Source organism: Lampetra fluviatilis, chromosome 33, assembly GCF_964198595.1.
Source record: "Lampetra fluviatilis chromosome 33, kcLamFluv1.1, whole genome shotgun sequence".
Taxonomy (NCBI): Eukaryota; Metazoa; Chordata; class Hyperoartia; order Petromyzontiformes; family Petromyzontidae; genus Lampetra; species Lampetra fluviatilis.
The window spans coordinates 1,914,569-1,938,603 of NC_136307.1; the positions used below are offsets into that span (position 1 = coordinate 1,914,569).

At 45.6% G+C, this 24,035-nt stretch overlaps 2 protein-coding genes across 3 annotated transcripts in view; both read right to left on the reverse strand.

Annotated features, from left to right (window-relative positions):
• The window catches only part of LOC144943931 (fibulin-5-like), a 610,861-nt gene that overhangs the window by 72,927 nt on the left and 513,899 nt on the right, over positions 1-24,035 (reverse strand). The gene's annotated exons all lie outside the window — the stretch shown is intronic.
• On the reverse strand, positions 1,108-22,209 carry LOC144943926 (UTP--glucose-1-phosphate uridylyltransferase-like). 2 transcript variants are annotated; one of them, XM_078871795.1, is made up of 10 exons: positions 22,032-22,209; positions 17,514-17,662; positions 15,928-16,032; positions 12,192-12,377; positions 11,197-11,330; positions 8,260-8,569; positions 7,227-7,424; positions 5,968-6,210; positions 5,539-5,643; positions 1,108-4,068 (listed from the first exon to the last, which is right to left on the reverse strand). In XM_078871795.1, the coding sequence occupies exons 2-10, from the start codon at positions 17,613-17,615 to the stop codon at positions 3,961-3,963; spliced, it is 1,491 nt and encodes a 496-aa protein (XP_078727921.1). In that variant the 5' UTR covers positions 17,616-17,662; positions 22,032-22,209; the 3' UTR covers positions 1,108-3,960. The 2 variants fall into 2 exon arrangements, with proteins under 2 accessions (XP_078727921.1, XP_078727922.1); XM_078871796.1 differs by lacking the exon at positions 22,032-22,209 and adding an exon at positions 21,542-21,612.

Genomic DNA, 24,035 nt, shown 5'->3' on the forward strand with positions numbered 1-24,035 from the left:
ACATGCCAAAAATTACTAATTAGAGACACGCAGAGCACGCAGCTCCACCCTCTTAGTGAATTGGCTCAATCGCCCCCCCTCCTCACTCCCCCACCGTGGTTCGTCATTGAACCTGACGCAGTCGAGGCCTGCGTGGGGGCGACAAGACACCACGACGCCAGTGGGCATTCCACATTTCTATGACGGCACCAAGTCCATCCGGAGTGGCGTATCACTTTGAGATAGCACACACAAACACACAATCAACCATGGTCAATCCACTGCTGGATGAACGGCCCACGCATTTGTTTGTTCGGTGTGTCGCGAAGAGCGAGCAAGTTCGAACGCGTGCCGTGGAAAATCAAAATGGGTTTTAGATGCGTAACAAGAGGCTGTCCTGCCACTCAACCAGCCGAGTTAATTATTGGTGGCGGTTAGATAAGATTTGTGTACTAGACTGGACCATCACACCTTTGCCCTGCCCTTTGGTCATCACTAATGAGTGAAAATACTCATCGCACAGACATGAGTTGAAATTGAATTGTCAGTGTCGGTTGTATTCGTTAAATGGGGCCTCAAAAGCCCCAGCTGTGGACACCTTTAGACAGCCGCGCTTCATCGCAAGGCCACTTGGCGGCCCCTGGTGGCCTTTAGTGTGGCCCCCGATACACACAGAGTGAAACCACCCCCCATCATCATCATCAGCTGCTGTCAAACCACAAGATGGTTTCAAACGCGTGGCGGCCCTCACGCTGTTTATCAGCGAAAGTTCCCCCCCCCCCCTCTGAAAATGAGTGAAGAACACTGCCTTAGGACTGGTTGATGAAGAATGTCCAGGGCCTCTGAGGATGTCCTGGGAATGGCTGGTGCTTGCCCTGGCTGTACCCGAAGCTCATTGCTGTTGGTGCCAGGCCAGAGCTGCGTTATCCTGGAGCTGTGTTGCTCTCTCTTTTTTCCCATATTTACTGGTTCTGACAGCCCCCACCAACTTCACCTCTCACCTATGTAGAACTTCTTTCCCACCGTACGTAGCCAACCGTGCTAATCGGAGGTGCGGGGGAAGAACAAACGAACATTAATGCAGCACGACACTTGATATCATTTCAGATTAAAAGCATCAAAATAATACACTTTAGAAGCTTACTTTATTTTTCATTGTCGTACTCCGTAACAAGTTTTTTCTCCATTATTACGAAAGATGTGGGCTTCAAAATAAGCCATTTCATTTAACATTCAGCTCCCGAGTACAGCCAAGCCCTCGTTTTCATTCACGATACATGAAAACAAAACAGCATTTTATGCATCCACAGTTTAGAATCGTCTTGGAATGTAAATTAAAATAAAGACTACCAAACATGCCTTTGGAGATACTGCCACCCACACAACCCCAGCTCAACAAAACAACATTCTACAAAATCAAACTTTCTATCAATGCCAACAACCGCAAAGCGACATGTAAAACATGTTTACATTTAAATGGCCCACAAACCTGTCCCTTCGCTTCAATAAGAAATGGACGTAATGGAGGAAAGTAAAACAATCCCACAACTTCAGAGTTAAAACATCGATTTTCAAATGAAACACGTGCATTTTCATCATCACCTAAGTTGGTCTACACGAGTCTGGCAACCAAGTGGAAGACCCAAGACCCCCAAATAGTGGGATACTGTTCGGGCAGACCTTGGAGGTCTGTGTTTTGTTTGTTGGCCTTCCACGGCACCTCCGATTACGGTGCGAAAGAAGTTCAACATACACGTCACGTGTCTGCTGGTGCAGCAGCTATGGGGTCTGGTTGAGGGTAGAAGGCACTGGCGTGGTGCTGTGTACGTTGAACTTCTTTCGCACCGTACGTAGCCAACCGGGCTAATCGGAGGGGCAGTGGTGGCATCATTAACGGCTTTGGCCATGATGCAGATTTTTTGACCTTGTATAGAGGAATGTATTTTCAACATGAACTCTTAATGGAAAGCAGCAACATGGGATTTCTAGTGGATTATGCCATTGATTTTAATGTGGTGCTCGTGAAATCCTAGCTTATTATGTGGACTAAGGCCAACTCCTGTAAAAACTAAGAGGTATAAAGTTTCAGCATGAACTAACTTTAAAACCATCACATTCAGCGCATTGCAAACCCCGGCAGCCTTAAGAGTTAGTTCGATTATTCGGTAAACATCAGTCTGATAATATCACCATTCTCAAACTCATGAATGCCTCCTATAATGCTTCTTACTCCGAGTACTGGACATTTGTGAAAAATAGCTTCATAGCTCATCCTCCAGTATATTTCAATATTCAGTGGGACCGAGATCAATGCCACCAAACCTGAACAATGCCCACCTGCCATCTCCTAAGAACTGGCACTGCACGATCAGCATCGAACCAACCCCAATCGATATTTTTCACTCGATTTGTGGCTCTATCGCTCGTGACAGGGGAGGGGGGGGCTCTCAAGCCACGTCTCGAGAGCCCCCCCCCCTCTGGTCGAAGTCCTTCCACCAGCAGTGTCGCAAAGCAAGATATTGCAGGGCTGCGCCTTCACCGATGGTGTATAAATAGTTAATGAAAATGCAGCCAAATAAGGTATTTAATCCCCTTTATGTTAATATAAAAAAACTGTTCTTTGAACTCTTTCCACTGGCAACAGTTACAGTATAAGTATACATCTACGAGCAGATTAATGAACCAATTTCAAACTCGGCATTGTATTTCACATTAATTGCAATGTTTTTTTGCATACATCTATGCATACAAAGTTGTGCACACAATATAACGCGTAATATTTTGTTTCAAACTTGTTGCTGGACATTAGCAACTACAATCGCAAAGTACAGGAAATATCTCTCATGTCAACAGCAGTGGAGCAATATCTTGAAAACAATGCACTTTGATGGTACCGGTTATTCAGGATGCATTCAGTTAATGGATGATAATTATTGTAGGACAACTTAAAACTAGTGTACAGTAATTCATATTCTGGCAGATACATCAATATCTGTAAGAAGATAATTAAAGTTTTAATTCTTATTTGTAGTTGCCGACTTGCATGCAATAATCTCTTGTGACGTTCTAATGCTATTAATGTTCCATTGCATCAACGGTAAAGGTGCAGCCCTGCAATCGCTTCCTCATGCCACTGCTGGCGGAAGGGCCCTCCAATGGAAGGAGCTCTGTAGGGCCTCTCTAGAGGATATTCTGCCAACATCCCCATTGAGATATCACAGAATGCACGACGTTTGAACTGCGTTGTCAGCAAATGTGCTCAGGCTTTCAGCTGGATAATCCACAGAAATGCAGCAAGCCTCGCCAATTCTTGTCCAGGTAGTTTGAGGTTTTAGGAATCCGTTATTGTAACCACAGACAGCCTTTAGGTCAAATACATAAACATAGGGGTTGCAGCGATATCATGTTTCATGATATGACAATTACCGTGATATCAGCTTTCAGAACTTTGTATTTCACGTAAAATGTTTGCCTTTTCAAATAAAGATTACTTACAAGTGTTTTAAACTGCAGTTCACTTAACAGTTTTCTAATCATTGAAACTTTACAATCTGTGTTCAATACACGCATACCATCAGTTACACGAACAATAATATAATAAAAATTAACTGGGCAAATGCTGACGGCATACAATTAGCACGCCATTTATCACTCCGGGGAAAAAAATTGTAAAGCGCCAATTAAATGGTCAGTAGTATCGCCACATCGCAGCAACCCAAATTAATGCTTTGGGTAATGCACCATTGTTCTATGAATCATTCACATGAGTAGTGATGTCAATGATTCGTATAAGATGGCACATGCTTCCCGACAAAGTGCACTTTTTTCAGTAACATCGCCCTGAATTTACATCCGGTAGATCAAGATACGGAACCAAGGTAAGCATTTTGCAAAGCAACGTAAACTCATTTAAGGGTTTGTCTATTTTAGGCTATCTTCTTATTTTGCGCAGTGGTTGCATGTAGGAGCCTTGGAAGCCCGTTAGTGATCTAGAACGCTCAGATTTCCAGAGATAATTTTGTTTTCGAGTATGGAACCAGACGGGATGGCGATCTTGTCTCCGTGGTTTGCGATGATGATCACCGTACCCTGCAGAAGCAGTCAGAATTCACACGCACGTTTAAAAATGGGGTGTTTCAGCACTAATATTAAATCATTTGTACATTTGGTATCCGCACCATTCTCACAGCGCTAGGCTACCACGAAGTCACTCTGTTTCACGGAGGAATAATGCGTGCAGTAGTTTCACAGAGGGTGGCGATGTTGCTGTGTAGTTTTAACCAATTGGATACGTTACCAGAACTGTTTACATGTGTACGTATGTACGTTGTATGTGCGTTAAGCTTCTTTCGCGCCGTACTCAACCAACCGTGCCAAATCGGAGGTACGCTTGTTAAATTTGGACAAAAAAGCGGGCACACATGGGCAACTTTTTTTTAAAAAATGTCACGGCCCCTCCAACGTTGTTGGCTAATGCACCCGCGGTGTTTACCAAGGCTAAACGCTAGTCTCTCCTACGTGTGCAAACACCTACACGCAACAACACAAGCACGGGTAACATTTTTTTTTTACACATGACCGACGCATCTTTCACATGAATAGAAGCCGTTTAGCCTTCAAGGTATTTTAGAATTTCTCTGCGGACAGCCATTAAAACCATGACACATGAAGATAATAAAAAAACTGTCACTGGTTAAAGTGTTGTAATCGTATGGAAAAATACGATCATCGCTCCCCCTAGCGGGCAATTGAAAGAGCAGCTCCAACATCCGTCAAGACGTCTCATGACTACCCGAGGCTGCGTGACCTGTAGACCAAGCGCTGTTCCTCAAATACAGTTTTTAACAAACTGCGTATTCTTTGGTTAGACAAAACCCCATCACCCTACGCCACTGCCGTCACAGTTGCTCACGGTTAAATGCGTTACCGATGATGACTGTCGTGGCCTTCAGGCTAAAAGAAATAAACTAAAAACAATTTTTATTTTTCGATTTAAAGCTTTTGTGACTGCAGGGATTCATCTTCTTGGTTCTTTCGGTAAAGTCACGTAGAAAGGAAATATTATTATTTCCCTTCTACGTAGAAGGGAAATAGCTCAGTGGGCTTTTCCTGGTAAAATAAAAATTCATCTTCGTAGAAGGGAAATATTATTTCTACGTGACTTTACCGAAAGAACCAAGAAGATGAATTTTTATTTTACCAGGAAAAGCCCACTGAGCTATGTAGCTTTTTTTCAGAAGCGACCTGGCCACAAATGATAGCTCAACGAAGTGGCTTATCACGTGGAAATTTATAGCGGCCAAATACTCTAAGCGCATGTTCATTCTAAACGTGGAGGGAAAAACTGGAGGACCCGGATAAAAATCCACGCAAGCAACGGGAGAGAGATACGCAAACTCCAAATACACAGGTGTCAGGGAGGGGATCAAGCCCATGCTTCCTGCACACCAGGCGAGGTAGCTAACATCTTGCGACCGTGGCACCCGGAACAAACACCGCCGAGTAACTACCGACGGTGACCAGGAAGAATGAAGTCACCGAGAAAAAGAGGGGGGTTACCTTGAGCACAACGTTCTTGCCGAAGGTCACGTTCCCAGATACGGTGAGGTGGTCGAGCTCCAGGATGTCAGGGATGCTGGCGAACCTCTTGAGGAAGTCCTGCACCTGATGAGCGAATCCCAGAGACACGCAGTGACACCCCCTCCAACGTCCCCCCTCCCTCGACGTAAAATATACGACCACGTAACGCCCTCCTCTCAAATGCTTCAAGAGTCCGCACCAGTTTTCCCTGACCACACATCATTAAACTTCACATCAGTTACTCATAGGGGATATTCTATTTATATACGTCTGCACAATACACAATATATCCACGTCAGTTTAACCCAAAAACGTTGATTATGAATATATCCACGTGTACGATTTTTTTCCCTGAATGGCGTCTAAAACACCCCCCCCCCACCTGCCCCCCCCCCCACCGCCGCCTACCTTTGTGAACTCGTCCCCAAGCTTGACGAGCGGGACGGTGGGGAACTCGCGGCGCTCGCTGAGCCGCACGGCGCCCCCGCGCAGCGTGTACAGGTTGGACTGCACGAGCAGCAGGTCGGCGGTCTTCTTGACGGGCAGGAAGCGCGAGCGAGGCACGCTGATGCCCAGCGCGTTGTCGAAGCACTTCATCGCCGCGCCCACGGCGCGCTCCAGCTGGATGACGCTCAGCCCGTTGCTCAGCATCTGCAGGGGCCGGCACCGTTTCCCGTGGGCAGGGAGGAAAGGAGGTGACGCCGAGTGCCGATGAATGTGCCAGTGCAGGGATTTATCCCTCCCTACGGTGGATTCCGCCCTTGCTGTGCTTATTTTTAGTTTGCACGCAATGTAGACCCTTTCTGTAAGCATGTACGTTTGTTGAACTACTTTCGCCACCGTACGTAGCAAACCGTGCTAATCAGAGGTGCCCCACCTCCCTACTGGTAGATGACTAGACCCACCAGTTGTGAATCATAGCTCCGTCCGAATAGCCGAGTGATATAAGAATGGTGCCCGGTTGTAATTGTCTCACGAGCTGCCAGATGACCCACGAGGTGACTGTACAGCATCGGTTTTAATCTATTTCTGTGGCGCGTTGAGCGTTAAACATTTCTCGTAAGCGCACACTCCTCTGTTTTTTCCGGTTTTCTCCCCGACATGCTAAACATACACGAATTTAATTAACCAAACATTCCAACGGAGGACTGTACCCGAAAAAAAAGTCTGTGCATGGCCAGGGATTAAAGTTAAGGATCCGTAGCACTGCGAGTATTCAGCTGCACCACTGCACGGGACTAGGCGACAGCACATTTGTCCTCCTTGTTGCACAGATTCACAGTTAGAGCCCCGCGGCCAGCCTGGTTAATACTGCGGATGCATTAAGCATAGATGTGCACACCGTGCACTTCACAGCGGATGTTACAGATTCCGTGATATGATGATGATGATAATAATTTTAAAAAAGAGTAGGCCACGTGTGCTGGCATCATGGTCCAAATTCGCCGAATTTGAAAAAAGACCTGCAACACCTATCTCTCGTTGCCCCTTGCTGCAAAACTACTGCAGCACTTTCACAGATGTCGAGTAGGGGGGCAGGGGGGGGGGGGCGGATCTGTGAAACACAGCGCCTTCATGCTAGCCTTGCCGCTATTAGAATTGCACAGATACCAAGTACACGTCAGTCGAGGCATTCCGCTGTTATCCGTTGGGATGCGCCGCGTTACCCTCTGGTTGGCGATGACCTCCATATCGATGCGGCCGCTCTCCTGTAGACGCTTGCACGCCTCCAGCGAGATCCACAGGTTGTTGGTGTTGAAGATCTTAAACTTGGAGACCGATCGGAATTCGTTGATGTTGGCCGAGGGCACCTGAGCGATCTCCAGCAGCCGGAGTTTGTCCTCGTAGTGAATGAGCGTCCCACCCTGAGCAAAACGCACACGTGCAAGGAAAAAAGGAGTTGAGAAGTTTTAGCCTGGAAGGAATCCTCAGGGTAAAACTAGCGTACGTGCTTTAATGACAAAGCGTTTCCCCCGAGTCTCCTTTCGTACAGTTGGCATTGATGACGATCGCCCGTGTTGTGATCGAAACGTCGTAGTTTTATTTTATTTTTATTAATTTGAACCTATCTACGGGACTTTACCGAAAGACCCAAAGAATATTGATCACGTTTATCCGTCGAGGTCGAGGCGAGCGAGCCAATGGACGGCTTGAAGCGGCAGCGACATGCTGCCAGAGAACGAGCGGTTGTTACTACGCGTTTCCGCGGTTTGAGAATCTTTACCGCGGTCGCACTCCAGGCTATTCTTAATTGTCAAGAGGTGGAGGAGAAGTCGTTATCAAGCCTGTTTATTACAGAGGCCCCCCAGTCAAAACGACCGTTTGAACTATTTTTTTTTTTTTACCAAAATATTTTTTCACTATTTACCATTTTTTTTATTTTGCCAGGTAAGGCCTACTGTGCTGCTATGCAAACTCCAAATATTCTTCACCGCACATTCACCGATCCCTGGTGTAAGTGCGGCTAAGGCAGGTGGTGCCGCCCCCCACCCCCCGCCCCACCAGCGTCTCACCCTCAGCCAGAGGTCGCAATCAGGTACCCGATACCCGTACACTACCCGATACCCGGCTACCCGTACCCAGCCGAGTACGGGTACCCGTTTGCGACCCTGGTGCGGCCGGGTACGGGTAAGGAATCAAAACCCGTTTTGCGACCTCTGCCCTCCGCCCCGTCCCCCACCACCCCGTCTCGCTTCTCACCTCCATGTCGGCCCGCGTCTTGTCCGTCACCTCCATGACGAACTCGCAGCGTGGGCGGCCGGCCAGCGGCTCGAGCAGATGGTGCAGGATGTGCAGGTCCACGCTGGCGCCCAGGTTGTCCATGTTGGAGATGAACATGACCTCCTTGCCCTGCTGCAGGAAGTCGTCCAGCAGGCCCGAGCGGTGGAAGCTCTCGTAGAAGTCGCCGTGACCCGGCAGGTACCAGCCGTCGTGGTGTGCCTGCAGCTGCTCCTCGTCTCCATCGGCCGACGCGGCAGGGAGCAGCGTCTCCTTGTGGACGCGCGGGTAGCTGAGTGTGGCACGCGGGTAGCGCGCGGTGGCGGCAGAAGAAACGGTCTTATTGACTAAAACAGAATTTACTAATAGGGTTTTCCCCCTTTTTTCTGGCAACAAAACTGACACCTTTGTTGCCAGAAAAAAAAAGGGGAAAAACCCTATTAGTATATTTTGGTACTGGCAAAGGAGGTCCCATGATGATAAAACAGAATTTTATGTTAACTCTGAATAACCCAAGCAATAGTAGGTACTGCATATTATCAGATTAACATGATCCACTGTAAGTTTATTAACTGTGAATAATCTAGATTTGAAGTTTTGAACTGTGAATAACCCAACCAATAATAGCTCCTACTGCATATTCTTAGATTACCATGATGCATTGTAGTCTATATGACCATAGTAACTGCCTCTCTGATCTTGGCACCTGATAGGCTAACAGTGATGACATCACCTTTACTCTCCTCTATTTCAGACAGAAACACGAATAATTCTTCACAATTCTGGCTAATCGCCCGATTAAGCTGGTTTTAATCGCCAGAGAAACGTCGTACTCGAATTGTAAATGTTGTAGGTTTCCTCTCCAACACACCGGTGTGCTCAAGTAGTAACTAATTGTCACCTTTTGTTTACGTGACAAACCTTACTAATTGGCTGTGTCGGGTGGTGGCGCGTTGAACGACATATTTACGCGATCTAACACAAAAACCTCTAGACACCTATTGCAAAGCGTCAAGTCTGCATTAATCACATTCTGTTAAGTTTCATATAATACCAATAACAGCCTTTTGCCATTCCAGAGGTGGATGAAGGCCTCCCCAAACCGATTTTCTGGCCAGACCCCGCAGGTCAGTGCCGGTTGGTGAAGGCAAGGAGCATAGATGTCGATGCGAGTACAGTACAACAACTGATTTTTCCACACGGTCCTATGCTGACCACAATCATAAAAACCTCATCCAGGCTCAATCTTGCAAAATCCGGCAAGACCGGGCACATTCCATGCAATTTGGAAAATGGGCGTTGGGTGAGGTGGGGTTCCTTAATTGCAGACACGAGTGGCACGTACGCCCGGCGCGTTTCCTGAACGGCGTAAAGTGTTCCTCGCGCGGTAAATCGTGTGAAAGTGGGAATGCTTTCAGTGCGAGCCAAATGCGGTCGCACTCGTAGCTGATGGTGCTGCGGTTCCCGAATGAGGCATTTACAGATGCCTCCCTTCAATTGGAAAGTGATGGTAATGGTCACGATACATTCTCCATCCTATACGCTGTATGAAACTTAGTCCACGTGACCCCTGACGCTTACTAGGAATGCTACATTCACCACAATGTAAAAACAAAATTGATTCTTGGATAGAATTACGACCACCCCCAAGTTGTGAAATATCTTTGAAACGCAATGGAGCCGACTCATTACACACCTCGTCACAATTCAAATATCGCTCAAAATAATTTTAAACTGTTTGTTAATCGACTGCTGGATGAAGGCCTCTCCAACCCACGTTGGTTATGGGGGTCGTTCAACAACTATTGCTGGTCATTGCGAGTTGGCGAGGGAGGTGGGGGGGCTCCGGACCAGTTGAGGTAGAACTCGCCATCGGTTGCTAGCCGTGGACGAGAGTCGAACTCAGGTCGCCGAATTCGGAGCAAGGCGCGCCAGGCACTTGTACCACCACGCCATCCCTTACTCCCAATTACTCAAGTGTAATTCCATACCATTGGTACCTCACTTTCCAGTAAAAAAACATGATGATTGTTTTTTTACGCTTTAATCTGGCAACAAAACTGACACCTTTTTTTTACGAGGAGTCACGTTTGCATAGACCACAATACCTGCAGTCATAATGCAAACAAAAAACACAACTCTGATAATGTATGCACTGTCTTTGAAGTTGATTGGTCCACACCCGAGACAGCTTTCCTTAGAGCCTAGTCTCACATGGGTTGGACCAGATGACACCAAAAGGCGCACAACTCAAAGACATTCCATAATCGGGTTGACATTTTCAATAATTTCCACTGACAATGGCTCTGGTGTGCGACCACGCTGTTGGTGGTACTGCCCTCCCGCACACAATCTTGTGCATACATCAAGAGCAAAATGTGACCCTTACAAAGTCAGTATAGCTCTGCATAGAGAGGCATAACGCCACTTAATGTCCAGCAGTGGACTGACCATGGCTGATGATACCGATGCTTGGAAGTTATGAGTAAATATGACAATTCTAAATGATGACGTCACCCTGCTGCTGCTCTATTTAAGACCGGGAGCAAGAGCAGAGCCTCACCATTATGGCGAATTGCCCGATGATGCTGGATGCAATTACCAGAGAAACGTCGTACTCAAAAATTGTAAATGTTGTGGTTTCACGCTTCAACACACCGGTGGGCTAAAGTAGTGAACTATTTGTCTTTTGTCAACGTGACACTTTTTTACTGATTGGCCGTGTCGGGTGGTGGAGGGTTACGACACATTTATAAATAACGCGATCTAACCCAAAAACGTCGATTATGAATAATATTGGTCGCGAAAGTCTACGTGTTAAAAATGACAATTCTAGTTTACAATATGTGGTACAGAGGCAAGTTCCTTTCTATACCATTCTAAAGTATGTAATCAGCACTGGCCTTGTGAAAACCTCACCGGCTCTGCATGAAAGTCTTTATCTTGACCCTCCGGTGGCTGTACTTCTGCAGGATTTTCAATATCTCTTCATTGGTCAGGAAGGAGTTCATGAGCACGAGCGGGATATCGCAGTCGTAGGCCTCGTTCAAATGCTGCTCAGGAGAAGAGAATTTAGCGATTACGCAGGGCATATCCATTGTACGGCAAACTGCTCAATCGCAGGTTAAAGTATCCAACTTCCATACACTCAAGTTTAACTCTAACACTTGTTAAGAGCCCATATCTAAAGGCTCCGCGTGAAGCTCCGTATTCTCTAGTGACCAATTCAATCTATTCCACATCGGTCTCAATATCCATTTCCATCTGTTGCATGTTAATATTGCATTGCGCGCTTTCAGATGCGCTTCTGCAGCCATCTGGTATGCAATTCCTTATGATATTAGGAGTCCACTAGAGCTATGCACTTTAAAATCTAAATTGAAAACTAATTTCTTTAGAACTGCTTTTAGCGTTTGGTTTCTTGTCCTTCCCCCGCACCTCCGATTAGCGCGGTTGGCTACATACGGAGCGAAAGAAGTTCAACATACATAATATCAACATCCAAGTAACTCTACCCAACATTAACCTACTCCATCTACTCCGCATCAATAGCAAGTCTGTGTTGATCTCTGCAATAATAATAATTCAGCTTCTTGGTTCTTTCGGTAAAGTCACGTAGAAGGGAAGTAATAAAATAATAAAATAAAAAAAATACAACATAATAAAATAATATCATATAATTATTTTATTATGTTTTATTTTTATCATTTTATTACTTCCCTTCTACGTGACTTTACCCAAAGAACCAAGAAGATGAATCCCTGCAGTCACGAAAGCTTTAAATCGAAAAATAATAATTCAGGTTAGGTATCTAGCAAAGCCACACTTAAGCCTCCTTTTCAGTAGTGTCCTACATTGGCATGGCAACCGTGGTTTCAAACAACAACAACAATAATTACTGCCCCGGCATTCACCTCTATCTGCTCAATGGCCAGGTCGAGGAATGTGCTCTCGTCGCGGACACCCAGGAGGCTGTGTGGGCCCTGGAAGCCCATGTGTGAGCCCGAAGCGCCGTTCAGCTTCACGACCACCAGCCGGTTGAGCAGCGCTGCGACGTCGGAGGGCAGCGCTCGGGCGCGCAGATCCTCGTACGGCTCCACCTGCCGGTCAGCGTTTCGTTACGATGGATTTTGGACGGGAACGTGGAGAAGTTGCGCGATGCAAAAGATCCCCGTGGCACTTTTTTCGCGAGCTGTTCCATGAAAGCTGTGGCGGAGCGATTAGCCCCCTACGCTGCGAACCTGGTGTGACCCGAGTGTGATTTCTGGCCACAGCTCACGTCAGTGTCGGGTGATGCGAACTGGTCTTGGGCGCCCACTCCATCGCCAACTCTATTGACCGGCACGGTGAGGTCTGGTCAAACAATGCCCGACCGACCGATACAGCTGCTCCTCACTGGGGATGTAATTATTTTCGTGGCCGAATTCGACATCAACGCATGACAACGTTTGGCTCAAACCGCCGTTGAGCTTCATCGTGGAATGAACTTTTGTGGCCTCGCCAAAAAACTAATTTGGATGCTATGTATGTATGTATGTTGAACTTCTTTCACACCGTACATAGCCAACCGCGCTAATCGGAGGTGTGGGAGAAGGACATGTGTTTTGATAATGTTCATCTCGAGTCCAACTCTGAAGACTTTCTCATAAGGAACTTCAGGATTATGTTTTAATCATGTATTGCTATTGGTAGTTATAATTCATGTGCCATCTGCAAATCTGAGGTGGCGAATACTTTCATGGAGCGTCCTACAAACAGACACGAGAACAGACTAAGGCCGAGCAATTATCAACTTGGCTTTAATCACGCTCAGAACCTCAAGATAGCCTAATCGGATACGAGAGCTTAATGCCCTTAATAAGATTACTGCCAAGATGACAAGACGTTTTCTAACTAATCCAATGGACTACGCAATCTTCCCAGCCTGAGCAAGCTGTCTGTACTCGGGAGAACACCACACAGCTGAGCACACATTTCTAACATTTACAGCAGAGCCATTATGTAATTACATGCAAAACATGAAAACAAGATAAGGTCCAAAATACTAAAGTACAGTCAAATTGTGTTGAGCCATTCAGAGGTCTCCGAGTCAGCAAAGCAATGACATTATTTTACCGCTGATATGACGCAAACGTGCACATTCTGGGAGTGCATCCCACACCCACCTTGAATGTATCCAGAATGGTTCAACGCTTCACCCGGCGAGAATGTCTTCATTTACGTGACGTGTCCATCACACTTCCTTAGCTACAGCAGATTCTCTCTTGTGAGCAATTCTGTTTTCGAGTCTTACTATGAAACACTCAATATTACATTAAATATGTTAAAGAATTATATATATGTGGGTTGAGCAGTGACACCGTGGTCACCACAATGCACTGTGACCCTGGTGACATGAGTTTAATTCCGGGCCATGGCTACCATCAGGGCTGAGTGATGTCTGTACAGGTCCTGGGCCCCCTCTTCACCAACCTACACTGACCAGTTTGTTGAAATATGGTTAAAGAAACACCATAACTGAAAGGCATGGGGAGGCCTGGGCGGAAAGTTTAATGACAAATTAATTCAATAGATTTGTGAACAGAATAAGTCATGGTTTAACTGCTACACAATAATTATGTTTTATTGCCCGTATTCATTCAATTGCACCCTAACCCCATCCATAAACCTCATTGTGGCCAACAGCATTTTGATGAGAGGCGAAAATCTATTTTTAAGCCTCTACGTCTGTTAGAGGATGGGGGGACCTGCCTATCCTCTCACCGTCACTGTTAATTCAACTGCAGTGTCCTCAAAATACCGGGTTCATTCAGGGGTGCCCCATAGAGCGATATATTCTTAACAAAACCTAACTCTTTCAATGTAGCCTATTTACAGATATTAATATTCGTTTTTATATGACTGTACATATAAAAAAGTTATATAAAAGGTAAAACAAACACCACTGAAAACACTGTATATCACAGGCCAATTCTGGAATATACAGTCTGTATGGATCTTCTTGGTTCTTTCGGTAAAGTCACGTAGAAGGGAAGTAATAAAATAATAAAAATAAAACATAATAAAAAAATAAGTTATTTTAATTATATTATTTTATTATGTTTTATTTTTATTATTTTATTACTTCCCTTCTACGTGACTTACCGAAAGAACCAAGAAGATGAATCCCTGCAGTCACGAAAGCTTTAAATCGAAAGTCTGTATGGATGTTGAACTTATTTCGCAACGTACGTAGCCAACCATGTGAATCGGAGGTGCGGAGGAAGGAAAACAAACTAAACACAATAGGTAGCGTGCAGTACTACAATAGGCCTACCCGCTGCATGAAAAGCCTGTCCAGCACGGAGACACCGCTAACAAGTCAGCATTTCTTTGTACGCTGTTAAATTTTGAAGCTTTCTTTCGCACTGTATGTAGCCAACTGTGCTACATCGGACGTGGGAGTGTGATTTTCCATTTCAATTGCTTACATTTTTTTAGGGCTGTGAAAAAGCCCCTAGTACTTGCGGACACAAAATAACCGCACGCCGCACATTGTCCACATTTGGCGATCGCGAAAAACACGACAAGTCCGGGCTGCGTCTGCTTGAGAAGCGATTAAATTTGGACACTCCGTATGTATACATCCGAATTATATTATATTGTGCTGGCTTCTGCTGAACATCGAATTTGACAGAAACAGAGCAGCCACAAGTGATTATCACATTTCCCATACATTACTCATTTAGTAACGGACCCTTACTCAGCGTAGGAACCAGCCTATGCTGTTGCGTGTTCATACATGTAGATATCCTTGTTAAAACTCGATTTACAGCTTTAGTGATTACTTCTGCCCTTTAAGAGCCACGGCAATTGTTACGAGAGTATATTTAGCAGCTGTGTACACGAGAGAAGCAGGATTTGTTCTCTCTTGATAAATACACCATGACATTCGCAACACTGGATAATACGTTTAACACGCAGTAGGCTTTCACGACCAATATTATCCATAAGAGGTTTTTGAGTTAATAAATAAGATTTTTCACGTAAGCAAAACATGCCAACACACCAGTGTTCCGTACTTGTAATGAATTGGCGTCTTCTGCTTACGTGACAAAGCTTACTAATTGGCTGTGTCGGGTGATGGCGGGTTTAATGGCATACAGTATTTATATTCAATCAAACCCGAAAAACACCTATTAGGGACTGGATAATATAAATTTACTATGTTAAAAGATTAGTGGCAGGGGGGGGGTACGGTCTGCTTTAAACAACGAGACTGAGGGCTTCGGTTTAAATCCTGCACCCCAATTGCAAGCAGCGGGTTGACGGTCACAGATCCTGTCACAAATGGCTGGATATAAAAAAAAAAGTCCTAGAAAACTTTACTTTTCATTCTGGTTTTGTCTTCCAAATGCTCATTCGGCAGTTGGGCACAGTGCACAGCATCCACCGCTCTACTATGGCAGTCACAAGAGTGAAAGGCAAAGGTGCAGACCTGCAATTGCTTGCTCATGCCCATGACTGGGCTTGGAAGGGCCTCCAATAGAGGGAGCTCTAGAGAGGCCCTCTCGAGGGAATTTTACCTCTTCCATGCTGGCCAGTCGTCTCCTTTTCACAGGTGTCCAGTAGTAAACGAGACACATCACATCATATCACCCCGTGGCTTACCGCTCCTTCTGGAAGCTTCTGAATCTTCTCCCAGTCGAGGGAGGGGCGGTTCTCCAGGAACTTCTGAAAGACCATCTTAAAGTCCTCCATGTCACGCTGCATGGCCTAAAGATGCACAAATTAATTTTTATCAATTCCATTGTTTAAATATGAAGTCACAAACATGTGACATTGCTTGTTAAAAACTGGATAAGATCATTTAATCTCTTAGGACAGTGCTTGCTGCAGAGAGCAGAGTACTATTATTTAAGCATTGCAGACAGTGAGCGAGTTCGGGCATGGCGAATTATGGAAATAGACAAGGGTAGACATTGTATAAGCTGGTAACTTTAATTCAGCCATTGAGTTTACCTGTGCATTCTCTCCCCCCCCCCCCCATCTCTATTTAAGGCCTCGACACAGAGGCGTTGTTTCTCTGTGTGCCTATGTGTGTGTCTCTCTCTGTGTTATCTCTCTCTGCTTATGTGTCTGTCTATGTGTCTCTGTGTCTGTGTTTTGTCTCTCAAATTTAGCAATCTTTGGAAGAACGTAATCAACCAGGTAGGGTGTTGACTGTTATGTTAGCCGACTCTCTGTGTTGTATTGCATTATATTTCTAAGTTTACTAGGTCTGTTTTCTCTTTCATTTGTACTTGATGATGTTTTCTTGTGTTGCAAACGAAACGTCGTATGCTAATATTTAATTTTTTTTTTCTTTCTACGTGACTTTACCAAAAGAACCAAAGAGCAATCTGAACATGTACTGATGTTGTCATGAACTAGCTTGTGATGTTAGTTATAAACAATATGTGAAAAGGACATGTGCTGCCTGTCAAAAAATGGAAGAGCAGTGGGTGTTGCAACTGAAGCTTTGTGGTACAATTATTATTTGAAAATGTTTAAACAATTAATCTTTTCACGAGCAAATAAACGATAGTGACAATCTGAGAATATTCAGCATTCCTTAGTACTTTCTTATTTGGAATGCAATGAGGTATAAATGTATTTACTGTACTTACATCAATACAACAACACATACAATTTGGAACGATATAGCATCTAAATGCGAGCACATCCCAAGACGTCATCTAGAATAAGTCGGCGTGTGCTTTATTGGCATTTCTGAAAAGGGAGGTATACATATACATACAGTATATGTTTATGGTAAGGTGCAGTTGAAAATTCTATGTCGAAAAAAGATGGCAGCAGAAAGAGGAGCATAGGAAGCTCGTAGCCAAGGAGCCAGAGGGGGGGAAATTCCATTTGATGGATTGGGGGCAACACGTGACGCACATCGCTCGCTCGAGAGCACGAGTGGGCAAGTGCTGCTCCCTCTACTGTGTGGGCCATAGGTAACTTGGAAGGGACCTCAGTGGTAGCTCTTTGACATCTGCTTTCGTGGACCAATCTCGAGCACGGAAATTCTGATAAGATCCCTCGTCTCAGGACGTGATGCCGAGAGCACAATTGTGAATCAACTTTGGGGAAGGTGGGGGGGAATAAAAAAGTATACACATGGCTGAAGACAGCAGATGTTGTCTATAAATGCAGACGGCATGTGCGAGCTTTGGGGAGCAGGTCCCTAGCTGGCCGGCACCGTCCCTCACCTCTCTCTCCTGCGGCGGAGACACCTGCACGAGTGCACGCAGTTCGGTGTCCATGGCAGCCTCCAGGTCGCGCTGCCGCTCAACCCCCATCTCGTCTCCCATGGTGTCGAGCGCGGATCGGTGCGGAAACGGCAAACGCCGGGCAGCAGCTTTGAGACCAGGCAATGAACGGGAAGGGGGGTTACCGCAAGATAAAATGTTTTTTGTGCGTACCTTTATTGATTTTCTGTAGGACAATAGGGAGAAAGCTATTCCTGTGTTCCCGTTCACACCAGGCTGTTTGCTATTACGGGCAGCCCCTGACTGAAACCCATTCGGAAGTCGAATGGTTCCATGAGTCGGTAAACAATAATGTACTGTATTTAAATGCACATACGGCAGTGTTACAAAAATGTCTTAAGGTTCAACAAAAAGGAAGCAATTTTTTAACTCATAAATAAGAAGACACTATACATTTGTACGTTTGCCGAACCAAATAGTTCTGTGGTTCGGTTCGCAAGTGTGAGGTCACGTTTGCAAGCCGGATGATTAAACATAAATATCTTATGGAAGCTCGTTCTTAAGTGCGGATGTCCATAAGTCGGGCATTCGTAAGTCAGGGACTGCCATGGTGGCCAGAGTGTAGTGATAATTTTCTGGCCCTATACTTTAAAGTCACCCACGGCGATGGTGACCACTTTCGCCAACCTGTGTCGGCATGGTGAAGTATGCTCGAATAACCGTATGGCGTAGGGAGATCCTCATCCAGCAAAGGGTTGACTACAGTGCAGGTGTAGGACACGTTCACTATTTGCTAACAGTTTAACATTTCTCAAATAAAAATACTTTTTATGCAACAATATATTCGTGCGATAAAAAATTCAATCTCTTTTGTCAATCCACTGATGGATGAAGACCTTCCTACACCGTGTCGGTCAAGGAGGTTGTTTGACCATACTTTACCATGCCAATCGGTGGCAGTTGGCGAAGGATTAGGGCCCAGAACTGGTTCAGATTCCACTCACCACTATTATTTAGCCACGGTTGGGAACTGAACTCATGGAGCTGCGTTTGAGCGCAGTGCACCAACCACTCGCTTACGCTCTACTCAAACATAACAATGGACTCAACTTAAATTCACCCAACGCTCTTTTTAACAAAATGTATTTAATTGACTTCAGTAATCGAGTCCCAACAGAAATATAAATAACTGTCCATAAGAGGTTTTTTTGGGCTAACTCTATTATATGTTCACAGTGAGCTTGTATGCATAGTAGTGACAGACGAGAGAGAAGAGAAATTTCACGTTAAAAAGTCACCCAACATGTGCAGTACGTACACACACTCACAGTACCGTTGGTAAGTGGCTCCATCATCATTCCGACACGACAAATGACGATGACCGATGCCTCCCAATTATTTCACACCAGCGTACGAGCACACACGCTGCTCGATGTCCGGAAACGCGAATGCAGCACCTCGCTACATTCGCTCTGCTGCGTTGCGCAAGCTATTGCCACGTTTTGCACATACCTTTTGAGGTGCATACCATTTCCCTGTGTGAGTGAATGACCCAAAGCCAGTTTTCCCAGTCTACCCACTTCAAAACTGGGTAAATGCCTGCATACGTGCATACAAATGTGCATCAAGGAAGCAAAGGCACCTTTAGGATAAAACTGCAGTGGCCAAACTGTTAGATGGGCGACAAGTTAATGTGAAAAAACGTTAAATACTTTATAGTCTTGGTTCTTTCGGTAAAGTCACGTAGAAGGGAAATAATAAAATAATAAAAATTCAACAATAATAACATTCTCACGTTTCGATTGCACCTCAAGCAATCATCATCAGGTGTGAAGACCACAGCAGCGTTAAGATAAAACCGCCACTTTTTAAGATAAAACCGCCACTTTTTTCAAATTTTCTTGCCATGGTTTTCACACCTGATGATGATTGCTTGTGTTGCAATCGAAACGTCGTGAGAATTTAAATCGAAAGTTAAATACTTTGTCCACCACGCAAGTGTCCCAAGATTCACACCGAGAATAATCTTTCTCTGGAATTTTGGACAACGCCTTTTTCATAATTACAGCCATATGGGTATACAAATGTAGCCCTTTTGTCAATCCACTACTGAATAAATGCCTCTCTCCAAGCTGTGTACATCGCGAGGGTTTTCAGTTTAACACGTAAGCATTCGCGACCAAATATTAACCACAGTAGAGGTTTATTATCGCGAGGTTTTTTTGTTTAACCATACTTCACCACGCTGGGTCAAGTGTGTGATGCTGGACCAGTTTACATATCAATCGCAACTGATGGCAGCCACGGCCCGGGGAATCGAACTCGGTGAGGTCGGACTGATAGCGCAGTGCGCTAACCAATGCGCCACCACTCTTCACAAGTACAGTATTTACGATGCTGTAGTGTGATTTTGCTGCAGGAATGAAGGCAGACTGCCAGCGTGCTTGGAAGTAATGCATGCATCCCATGAGCTAACACTCAATCCCTGCACAGATTTAGCATGACACAAACTCGCCATCACCTCCTAGCGGCACCACATTGCCCTACAGATAGGCGTCTTGTGCAGATTCTGTTCAGAATCTGAATCTTTATTTATCCTGAAGAAATCCGATGAGCAACGAAGCTCATTTTTTCCACCGGTGCCCAGTAATCCACAAAAAATGGCGTGATAATATTTTTGTTTATTTTTGTAAGATTTATATTTTTACCAAATTATATCCTAATTGTCCTATCGGCGTAAATGTCACCCGATGAAGGATTCATTCGGATGTCTCGCAGAGCAGCCCAGCCCTTCGTGTGAGAGGTACAGTCCGCGGAATCGGCTACCTCTGAGATCCACAGTCGTGGGCAGCACTTTCCCTCCCGCTGTGCACGGCAGTAATAATGCTCGTCGGATGACTGTCAAACCCGATATGAATTCTCAACATGGGAATTCGTCAAGGTGTAGATGTGGTGGATTATTATTTCTGTCTGCGTGTACTTATTAGTGACTGGAGCTGAGACCCATCAGGCTCACTCAGTCGTACTTGAGAACTCAGTTTTAATCACACGTGGGCCCCCCAGCCCAAACCAGAATTCAAACCTATGGAATATCTCAATGGTCGCGAGCTTCTTACGCTGCATTGACCAGGCGTCTTGAAAACATTTTCTGTTACAGAAGGGAAGTGAAGTGGCCTGGGGCGAATGAAGGTGGGATGGGGGAAAATGAGAAAGACGGTCAAAATTTCGGAAAATAAAAGCACGACCGAGTCAGGATGACGCATGGCCTACACCATGGGTGGGGAACGTCTGGGGCCCGCGGGCCGTACGGGGCCCGTGAAATCATTTGGTCTCTGGCCCTGCAAAGACAACCGCAGGCGGGACTCGAAATCCAACAAATCTAGGAGCAAACCTGGAAAAGCAGTTGCGAGTAGCAACATCATCATCAACACCAGCTAACATCATCACACGCCTCGCCAAAGAGAGAAGCAGTTCCAGCCATTGCATTAGGGGGTGAGTTAACTAAATGTTTGACCAAATATAACAGGCTAATTTTTAAGTTGATAATTTTGTATGGCCCGCGAATGATGTTAGAAAAATATCCAAATGGCCCTTGGCAGAAAAAAGGTTTCCCACCCCTGCAGTCTTACAGCGTGGGCTGGCCAGCAGAGGGCAATGTAACAACTATTGGTGTTGGACTACAACTGTACTTCAATGCCCCCACGTCTACGCCCCCCCCCCCCACGTTCACGCAAACCCCCATTGACCGGCGTGGTGAAGTATGGTCAAATAACCCCCCGCGAGCCTGCGGGTCGCGCGTGGCCACGCAACGAGTCCGGGACGAGACTCCACGTGTCTGGCACAATGGTGCACTGTCCACATCGTATACTGTTCTCACAAAGACAAAGATCCCCCGTACAGCCTGTGACAGACTGTTGTGGGCAAGTGCTGTTAGCGAGTGGCACCCTACGAAGGCCGGCACTGCGACACACGAGGGGCTGGGGAGCTCAGCTACCACACCCGGCCGCCTTTGTCTCCCCCCGACCTACACAGTCGTGGTGATGAGACGTGAAGGAGGCTCCGGCAAGAGTTCAGATCCACGACCCGCCGCCGATGTTCGCCGTGGAGAACTCCGCTCAGTGGCGCAGTGCGCTAACCACTGCGCCACCGCTCCCCACCCCCCCCCCCCTTTAATTAACACGCGGTGCGGTTTCGTTAAAGCCACAAAGAAGGGGAATAAACGTGTGGACAACGTGGTGGTTGTGAAAAACAACCGTGGCCTCGCTCCTCGAGTTGGCGTACACACAAGGACGACGATAGGGCGGCGTTATTAGCCACAACAACAATAGCTATAACTTCACTAACAACGCGGTAAAGACAAACCCAGCGCCGAAGCCAATGTTCACAGAGAGAATGACACCGGTCCAGTTTACCCGTGTGGCTGCTTTATCACTATAATTATCACTATAATTATCACTACAATTATCACGACAATGACACGGCCACACGGCTGTCGGCGTGATGGCGAAATAACCTTACCCTGAAGCAGACGAGGTGACGATCCACACGATGGTTAATCTCCTCCCCCCCACCACTCCGCTGCGTCTTCCTCTCCTTTCTCTCCCGCTTCAGTCCGAACCACTTTCTGCTGCGAGGTTGTTCTTCTTCTTCCTATTTCCGCTGTCGACATGAAATAAACATCCCCCTGGTGGGCAAGGGCGGGACGCGCTAAGTGGCCCCGTGGGTTTCTTTTTTTTAATTCTCCACCAACCAAACCAACACCACCAACACCAACACCACCAACCACCAGCACCACCAACCACCAACACAACCACCAACACCACCACCACCACCACCAACCAACACCACCACCACCAACACCAACCACCAACACCACCACCAACACCACCACCAACACCACCACCCCCTTTGCTGATTTGGGGTTCTTGAGCCGCTCGCAAGGGGCGAAGTTTGTGCGCTGCAAGGCGAATGTTGCATATCGCACCGCCTAAGCCCAGTGCCGGATTATCCTAGTAGCAAAAGTAGCTACACATGTAGTAGCAAAAGTAGCTACACATGTAGCAGCTACACATGTGTAGTAGCTACTACACATGTAGTAGATACGGGTCCCGCATTTCCAAGGGCCCCGCTCTAAATGCTTTCAAGCTAACAATTCCGGTTCGGTGATTCTGCACTAGCTCTATTACTATAGTACTATACCGCCTTCAATTTTTTTTATGAACGACTGGGTGTTTAAGGTTAGCGATTTGTCGTATTATCTGGACTGTATAAGAAGTAGAAAAATACAATTACTTTACTACGCAAGTTCAACATTTGTCTTTTAATATTTATGTTTTTTTTTATTTAGGGCCCCTTTATAACACATGCTACAGGCCCCGCATCAACTTAATCCGGCACATGCCGCCACCACCACCATCGTTACATAAATCACCAGACGTGGCATTTTTTTGTAATGATGACTCAGCACGGTTGGCTCCGTACGGTGCTCAAACAAGTTCCACATACACACGTTCACGAGTGTGATCATCCCATCGCAAATGCCCAGAAGCGTCAACGCTGCGCTGAACAGGCCCAATGTTTATTGATGAAGCTTTGATTCGTGAATATTCTGCACAGGAGACTCATACCTGTAATGCGGATTATTTTTTTCATTGTTGTTGGTGATGTTTAAATCCTGGTTTCATATCCGGCTGGATTTCAGCCACAACAAAAACATTTATGCACAGAAAAATGCACTAATATGCATTTTTTTCACTTAATTGAAACAAAAATCCATCTCTGATAATTGATAACGACGTTCAATACATTTTAAGTGACATTTACCCAGGAAAGCCACGCTAAGTCCTAAGAATAATTGTTTACTCCCAGATAGGTCCTGCATTGGGATGCTCAGTGGATGAAGTGGTATGATGAAGTAAACTGGAATATCTCGAAACAACGCACACATCTGTGTGTGAAGGGTAACACTCACAGCACCACACATATCAATTCATTAATCCATTCACTGCCATCTCCTGGTCACCTCTCAGCCCAACGCCTCAAATATATTAAACACTTTTCAAAATAGCCCTGAATCTGAATGATCAATTTCAGTTTAAGGAATATTTTGTACATGACATTAAACTCGGAGTAACCCCGAGCATATGAAAGTATTGTATATTGTGGCCCAGATGTCTTGTGACCCCTATTTAATTCTCTAAAACTCAATGTCTGAAACCAATGGGTGTCTTGTGCAATGTAAGCAACATCAAAAATAACGTAATAACTGTATTTAATCTCATCATGATTGTAAATATTAATAGTGTACGGGGCCAGTCAGTCTGCATGCGAACCAGCATCTTCTTTGCACATGTCCACTTGAGCAAATCTTTTCTTTATGAGCCCCTACGCTCACGACAAGCCGTTCTTCAAAAGTATGTGAACCCGTATCAGCCATCTGAAATAAGTAAATAAATAGTGTTCAATTAATTGGGGGGGGGGGGGGGGGTCACAAGACATCTGGACCATACTTTACTGTACAAC

What these genes read in the sequence shown, in the direction of transcription:
- LOC144943926 (XM_078871795.1), bottom strand. Translation starts at nt 17,615, where the DNA reads ATGGGAGACGAGATGGGGGTTGAGCGGCAGCGCGACCTGGAGGCTGCC. An exon ending in TGGCCATTGAGCAGATAGAG is followed by an intron (nt 11,331 to 12,191) that starts GTGAATGCCGGG and finishes TCTCCTGAGCAG; the next exon opens with CATTTGAACGAGGCCTACGA. An exon ending in AAGACTTTCATGCAGAGCCG is followed by an intron (nt 8,570 to 11,196) that starts GTGAGGTTTTCA and finishes TGCCACACTCAG; the next exon opens with CTACCCGCGCGTCCACAAGG.